The sequence below is a fragment of the Penaeus japonicus genome, unplaced genomic scaffold, assembly GCF_977035675.1.
Source record: "Penaeus japonicus unplaced genomic scaffold, GWHDUDI00000001_assembly GWHDUDI00000009, whole genome shotgun sequence".
In the NCBI taxonomy this organism is placed as follows: domain Eukaryota; kingdom Metazoa; phylum Arthropoda; class Malacostraca; order Decapoda; family Penaeidae; genus Penaeus; species Penaeus japonicus.
The window spans coordinates 2,516,251-2,524,370 of NW_028234411.1; the positions used below are offsets into that span (position 1 = coordinate 2,516,251).

The window sequence follows — 8,120 nt, forward strand, 5'->3', positions numbered from 1 at the left end:
GCCGGGTGGCACAGTATTGTGCCAGCCATTTAATTGATTTAGGCCTAATAATTCAAACGCCCCGGCATTGGGACATTCAAGGCTGGAATGCCCCCGTCGTAAGTGGGTTAACTGCACTCTTGCACGAGCCAATCTGTCTCTCTTTCGCTAATATAAGTTACCTAAAAAATACCTTGCATTATTTAAACAATCTTTATTCACACTGTATCACATGCTGTTTGGATTAATTTTAAGGGTAGTCAAACAGAGCAATCCTGTGGGATCATATTTATTTCACAAAAAAATCTAACATGTACTGGAAAAGAAGTTGGTATCAATAAAAAAGGAAGATAAATTTAAAAACTAAAAAAAAAGAAAAAAAAAAAGAAAAGAAAAGAAAAAAAAAGAAAAAAAATATATATATATCTGTACATAATGCAACTAAAATAAGAGAACTTTATCCTCTATTAACCATGACTGAATTAACTTTCATCAATAAGGTGTATAGACTGTAACAGTAACTTTAAAAACATGTATCTTTGTCAGAAAGATCTTGAATACATTTCTACTTCATCTATTATAATAGAAAATGGTGATAATAGATTCAGCCATGGCTTTTTTTTTTTTTTTTTACTAGCCGAGATGGAAGTATAAAGCTCATGCTTAACTTCAACTTTATATATGCAATGTTTAGTAAATAGTTCTTATATGTACCAACTTTGTGTAATGAAATGACTTTTTACAAAAAACACATCACTAAAAGAGAGCACTTAAGAATGAAAAACCTCCATTCAAAATAACCCCCCCCCCCTGCATCAACCTCCCGTGTAATGCCCTTCCTCCTATCTCTCCTGGAAGTAAATTTTATCGCCTATCTTTCCTGTCACTCTTCCTCTCTTTATCCCGGCTCCTACTCCTGTCTCTCCTACGTTCTCTGCTCCTACTCCTCTCCCTTTTTCTTTCCTTGCTTTTGCTCCTAACATTCTTTTTATCCTTGTCCCTGTCCCTCTCTTTCTCCCTCTCCCTTCGCCTGACAGCATCCCTATCCTTCTCTTTATCCCCTTCCTTCACTTTCAGGCCCTCCTTCTCCTTCCTTTTGGCATCTTTATCTTTGCTCTTCTCTTTTGCATCTCTCTTGCCTTTATCCTCATCACTCTGTGGCTCCTCCTTTATCTTAACACTCGTTACCTTCCCGTGCTCTGTGGAATCCTTCTTCCTTATCATTTTCCTTGTCTTTTTCTCTCCCCCTTCTCCTTCACTGTCACTACTGCTTTCCCCACTCCTCGACTCCCGCCCCCTCCGCCTACCCTTTCTCTTTCTTCTCTCTCGGTCCGATTCTGTGTCTGAGCCCGAGCTGGTGGTGGAGCTGGAGTCGCTCTCTGAGTCCGATGAGGACCCCGAGGATGACCCTGAGCTGGAGGACGAGCTCTCTGAATCTGAGCTACCACTATCGCTACTGTCGCTGCTACTATCACTACTGCTGTCTTCACTACTGCTATTGTCTGATGAGTCCTCGCCTTTCTTCTTCTTCTTCTCTTCACTTGCTTTCTTTTTCTTCCTTTTCTCAAGCTTCTTTTGAGCTTTCTGTGCTTTCCCTTTTTCATCCTTGCTGTGTCTGGACTTTGATTTTTTACCTACCTCTGCTTCTCCTTCCTTGTCATCACTTTTATCCTGTGTGCTCTTACTTTCAGTGGGAGGTGGATCTTTCCCATTTGTTGGATCGCGGGACAAAGCGGCGGGTTCGTTGTCGCTCTTGTGACTCCTGCTTTCCTCAGCCCTCTCAGGCTCTTCTGTTTGGCCTCCCTGTTGCTCCTCTTCACTGGTTGCAGGACCCACAGCGGGAGGGGAAAGTGGAGCAATGGTGGCTGGAGGCCGTGGCGAAGTGGATGCAGCAGGAGGGAGTGGGGGGATGTCGGTGGGGACGGAAGCCTCTTCCACATCAGCCTTGTCAGCTGTGCCTGTGGATGCCTTGTCAGGTTTCTCCTCCTTGACTTTCTTGAGCACTGCCTCAGAGGCCTTGGCCCCTGCCTCGTCGTCGTCGTCTTTCTCTATTTTGACATGCACAACCGTGGCCTCCAGCTCCGTCTCTTTGTTGTAGAGAGTTTGTACTTCTCTGTTCTTGCAAATTTCTCTACTCTTTTCCCTCTCTGCTGTGTCTCTGCTTTTTTCCCTTGCCTTGTCCCTTTCCTTATCCCTCCCAACAATCCTGTCTTTCCCTTTATCTCTATCCATCTCCCTATCTCTATCTTTCTCTCTAATTCTATCCTTCTCTTTGCCCTTTTCCTTGTTCCTTCTCTCCCTCTCTCCTTCCCTACCTTTATCCTTCTCTCTATTGCGCCTATCCCTCTCCCTACTCCCGTCCCTCTGCTTCCCCTCATTCTCCTTCTCACTATCATTGCCCTTATTCTCTCTATCAATACCTGACGTCCCTTCCTCTGTCTGGCTGGCTACAATCTCTACCTTCCGAGCTCCTTCTCCCCTGCCGTCGACCTGGACTACCATACGCTCAGTGTCGTCATCATCCTTACCTGACAGGTCTGCCTCACCATATACTAGCTCTCCCTCCTCAGCCTCGTAATCTAACAAATCTGCCAAGGGAAACCAGAGGACTTGGTTAGAGTACAGACTTAATAATATAATCAGGGACAATAAATATGCGATTGATAGTATTGCCAATAGTATTCATAAAATTAATTAGCATCCATAAACAATAAATGCTTTGAGCAGTAGACAGGGTACACTTACCAGGACAGTTATCAAGAGAGGTATTGACCCCCCCCTCCCCCTGCCTGGCGACGGCTGAGCGGACCCCCCTGTGCACGTAGGTTTCTTCCTCCTCCTCCTCCTCCTCCCCCCCCTCTGCGCCATCCCTGCCCATCTCGCCCTGATCATCCTCCGCTCGTGACCCAAGTATCTCCTCCAGCTCTTCCTTCATCCGGAGACGGTCCTCTTCCAGTTCCTCTGTGGAAGTCGGTAAAAATTCAGTGGGACAATATAATTAAAAAAGAAAAATTATTTACAAAAATTAAAGATGATATGAAAAGGATTTCAAAATCAAGAATAAGGGAAAAATGGTGTTTTTATCATTCACAAATACATAAAATGAAAATAAAACAATGGTCTTCCTCAAATCTTGTACATATTACAATAGTTACTTCAGACAGATGTTTGTTTCTAAAGTTTAAATAATTGCATTTTATATGCACAGAATAGTTATATTTGTTTATAATCCATAAATTCATGAAGTACTGCACGTATAACAGAAATATAAAACAGATCTTTTATACATGCTACAACCTTTCTTTCACTTGTATCTGAGGATTGATGACAAAGATTATTACAGATATGTATGTTTGGAATGGACTGTATTGAAAAATTATCATGCAAATATCTCCACAAAAAAATTGGTGAAATACTTTTTTTTTTATAAACTCATTAACATGTCTACTTTGTATCTGAAGTGAACAATCCATTAAATGCTTTACAACTAATAACATGTTCACAATTGTACAATCAACAGTAGCTGAAAATTTTGTTTCACTCACACCAAAAGGTATGAAGAGGGGAAAGTTATAACAGATCAAGTCTTACATAAATACATAAAAAAAAGACCACATATAAGAATGCTGCTCAATATACAAACTGCACCGACAAGATCCATCTCACCCATATTTAATCCATTTCATAAGCTGGAATACTTACTCATGATGCTATCGTGTGAGGCTCGCACGAGGCTAGTGGTCTTGGCAGTGTGGGTTCGAGGGATCCAAAAGATGGAGGGCGAGGACTTGGTTCTTATGAATCTAGTTAACTTCATTTGGTGTGCCTCCCACTGCTCGTGCTGAAGGGGATAAGAGTAATGCATTAATGGTGGTCAGAGAAGAAAACTTGGAACTTTGAAAGTACAACTTCTTCTAAAGCCTATGCAGGCAATACCCCACCCCCTACGCACACACACACACACACGCACACAAACAAACAAACAAACAAACAAACAAACACACACAAAAAAAAAAGCTTGTTGAATCTCCTTTAAAAAAATCATGGTTAAAAACATATCACCTTCGGTAAAGTTGGCCAATCATTAAGTGACAGTTAGTAAACTATACCTTTATTCAGGTAATTTAATTCAGTCAGCTGGCAATGCTATCCATATTCTGAATCATTTCGATGTACATGTTCCAAACTGAGCAGAACTAAAGGAATTTGCACAACAAGGTAACACCCTATTGAAATTGTCTGGGCATTCCTATATCATAATACCTCAGCCATTTATTACAGAGATATGACAGAATATGTCACACAAGCACAAGGGTCAGAAGTTATCATCACACGTGAGCAGAGTCTCACCTCCTTCACACGGGCCATCTTGACAGTGAGACGCTTGATCTGTGCCTTCCTCTCCTGCCTCTGGTTGATCAACTCCAGTCGCTCTCGGCGCAGCTCCTCCTTTTCCACGCGACCCTTCTCCTCCAGCTTCCTCTCTATGGCAGCACGTTGTTCTTCCTAGATTCAATATTGGGTGTCAGTTGGTGTAAATCTTAAACCATTTCTCTTTTACAGCAAGTCGTTGATTGGCCATGGGTCTATCATACTCCAACAAACAAGTTAAGGAAAACAGAAGGGAAGCTTGTTTCCATAACCAACTTATAACCAAGCTTGTTTCCATAACCAACTTACCTTATCTTTCTGTTTTGCTTCATCGTTCTTGAATCGCTTGAGAGTACCAAGTAGAGCACCAAACATGCGGCGGTTCCTGGAGAGTTACAGGTGTCATTCAAATATCTCATAATTCAATAATTACTCAACTAACTCGTGCTACACTTTATTTTCAGTATAACACAATTATACAATGCTTTTTCACTACATAACTAAATTAAATGCCATAAATTTTTCTCAAGATGAGAGCATTACCTGTCCCGAGAAGCTCTATCCTTGGTGAGCTCCGCTGCAGCTTCTGTGCGGGACTTCATGTCTGCTTGAGGGCGAGCCACAGACGAGGGCAGAGATGGCTGTGGGAGACAAGTTTAATTATATCTTTTCCCAAAGCTCAGAGGAGAGAGAGAGAAAGAAAGGAAAAAATCCTCTATCTACTAATCATTCATTAGAAAGTGATCTTGCTTTCACAGAAAAATCCAACACTATGCACAAGTGACAGTCGGAAAAAGAGAATAAACAGAAAGGAGGGTGCGTACCTTAGGCATCTTCTCCTCCTCCTCGGCCACCTCTTGCACCCGTCTGCCTCGCATATCTCCATGGATCTCTGCCCGCAGGTCGCCCCTCATGTCTGCTGGGGGACGGTGCTCCCCACGAAAGTCCCGGGGTTTCCCTCTGTGGTCGACATGTTGCTGCTCTTGCACCACTCCTCCCAGCCTAGAAAAAAAGGTGTTGTCATGCCTAGCCTTGATGATAAGTTATCTTTACACATTACACTGATCACATCCCATGAGAAACACCAAGAGTATGAGACAGAACAAAGGAGGTTCTACAATCAATTTAAGGAAATAGAGTGTCCTCCTTACCTGGCAAAGACCCCCCCGGGGGGCCTTCGCTTGGCTGGGGGCTCTTCATCCCTCCCGCCAGAGGATAGGCGTACTCTCCGCTGTTCTCCGCGCTGGCTGTGTGGGCAAGAGAGAATTTAATGAGGCTATGTTCTATTTATGCATAGGAAGATATGTATATTTTTTCATGGGGCTTTTAGTACATTTTTTTTCTAGTCTGGGACTTGGTCTCTTATTTTCAGCCAGTGGTGATTAAGCTAGAACACCGATTTGCAACCTACGGCTCCTTCAGGAGTTTTTGCAGCCGCTGCCCCTACTTAACTCATTCATGCCAGATGACGTGCTATCACGTCATGGGAATATTTTGCTCCAGTCAGATCATATCCTATCATGTTATGATCTCTCCCACTAATTACACATTTTACATAGTTATATGTGTTTATACTTATTACAGTTGCCTTAGAATATACGCATTGTCCTTGACTAGGAGAGAGAGAGAAAACACTCAGCATCCCATAGAATCAAGCGGGAGAGAGGCGCAGTGCGGCATTGCAACAGGAGAGACCCTACCAGTGGAAGCTGTGGGTAGTGGCAGCAACATTAGGCAAATAATCGGCCCAGCGCAAATAGGTTGAAAAATATTCAAATTACTATTAAATAATAACAGCTAAACTGCTGGCATATATAGCCACAGCACCATAGTGTAGGTGACCAGCCCTGAGCTAAGTTCTCCTCTAATAGTACATTAATCATTAATGACTGACAATGCGATACCACGTCATGGCCCAGCAAGTTTTCCTGCCAGTGACACAATATCACATCATGGCTTTTTGTACGGCTGGCATACCAGGCAATAGAGTGGCTGTGTAGTGACTGCCACTGCCTCAGCAGACGAATATCCTGAGACGTTAGGCCTGCGCATTTAGAAATAGCCCAGTGTTGAGTCCGTCGTTATTGGGATCAGTTAACCCATTAACAGTAGATGGCATGATTTGCTGCTAAGGCAGAGTCAATTGTATACACGGATGGCACCATGCCAGACAATGTAAACCCACCATCTTACTGTATACTTAATTTATTAAAACCGCAACCAATGGGTTAAAGGAGTGGCTCCATAAACATGAGCTTATTTTACGACAACCGTTATCATTGTCGTTACTGAAGTGTGCTTGATCATCACGTGAGCTAGTTATATCTAACCCCTATGTGGGATTATGGGCGAGGAATATCTTATCGTTTAATATTTCCTTTTGTAATCTACGTGCAGCTACAGAGGCACTCACTGCTTTTTTATTATTTACAGATTCTGACTTACTATGCCCCTGGCTAGGAAATATTAACTTTAAATTCTTCCTTTTGTGCGAAAATTCCAATTACTTCCAAAAATTTGCAAGCCAAACTGTAACCATACGATGTTCCCCTCATGTGCTAGTAATTCCCAAAAAGATTATATTAACGCATTGCGTACAGGTGTTACGACATACATGTCGGCACCGACTGGGCCTAATATATGGGTGTCATGTGTACATGAGGCGACATCGGGATCTGGATCTGCTCACAGTTGAAGTGCGCACACAGTCATGAAGTATAACGGCTGTAACGGCGCTAATTCTAGAGCAAACAGGGTTCCAAAGCCAGCCTAAACTGCATTTTATGATGGACTTTTGGAAAATCACTGTTTGGGCTGGTCAGCGCTACCCGGAGGGCGGAGAAAATCCTTTCCCCGTCCCTCTAATTATTAGCCAGTGCCGCTAGTGTCCTTGAATGCCCGCCTTGACGACCAGTTAGGCTGTTAGGCGCCCCGTAGTCAATGGGTTAACAATTATTACAATATATGTATTTTCTTATCATGGTCATTCTGATCCCAAAGAGAAGTCCCTCATCATGGTTACATGCCATGAGAGATTAACACTTGCCATAGGAGACGAGACAGAGAGGATTTAAAAAAGCCAGAGGAATTCACATGAATCAAACTCTATGTGGCTTGGGTATGTGCAGCTCAGATGTTCGTTGGCTTGGCCTTTGCCAGAGCCCTAATAAGCTGATGAGGTATTATTGGATATAGACGCAACTACGTGTAGCGAAAAAACAAATCTTTCGGCATGACGTAGCTTTAATTACGACGTATAACACCATATAACCCTTTTCTTCCGGAAACAAAAAATAATCGGGGTATATTTTGAATACCTGTACAATACTCAAAGAAAACTACCAGAGAAATATCGTGTCGTGCCCAGAGGGCGTCTTTTTCCAAATTTACCGCTGATGAAGCGTTACCCCTTTACTAAATTGGATATTTCCTCGTTATCATTTTCTATTTCACTCCTATGTTCATGAGTATCTATTCTCAAACATATGATGTATTTGTATATTTACGTTACGGGCATTGCATTGTTTGCTCTTGTTTAGAAAAGGGAGTCTTCATGTTTATTTGTGAAGTTTTACGCCCCGGGATCACTAAACTGCGGCGTAAAGGAAGCTTAAATGTGAAACTCAATAAATGCCGTTGGATTTATTAACGAAATACAACAAACGCATTTACGTCATTGTCATTATGATGCGTTTCGGTCCCTCGACTAAGTAAAGCTCGGAAAAAATCCAACGACAATCAACAACAAACCTCCATTCCCCAGAGAAGTC

At 42.5% G+C, this 8,120-nt stretch overlaps 1 protein-coding gene across 1 annotated transcript in view; it reads right to left on the bottom strand.

Moving 5' to 3' along the window:
- Positions 1-252: 252 nt before the first annotated feature.
- The window catches only part of LOC122264858 (desmosome associated protein-like protein pinnin), an 8,177-nt gene continuing 309 nt past the window's right edge, over positions 253-8,120 (bottom strand). The window contains exons 2-9 of the mRNA XM_043033935.2: positions 5,502-5,597; positions 5,175-5,352; positions 4,894-4,991; positions 4,660-4,735; positions 4,330-4,485; positions 3,682-3,820; positions 2,725-2,940; positions 253-2,567 (exon numbers count right to left, since the gene is read on the bottom strand). Coding sequence (XP_042889869.1) covers positions 844-2,567; positions 2,725-2,940; positions 3,682-3,820; positions 4,330-4,485; positions 4,660-4,735; positions 4,894-4,991; positions 5,175-5,352; positions 5,502-5,597 — 2,683 coding nt within the window. The 3' untranslated portion in view covers positions 253-843. The remainder of the gene's footprint in view (positions 2,568-2,724; positions 2,941-3,681; positions 3,821-4,329; positions 4,486-4,659; positions 4,736-4,893; positions 4,992-5,174; positions 5,353-5,501; positions 5,598-8,120) is intronic.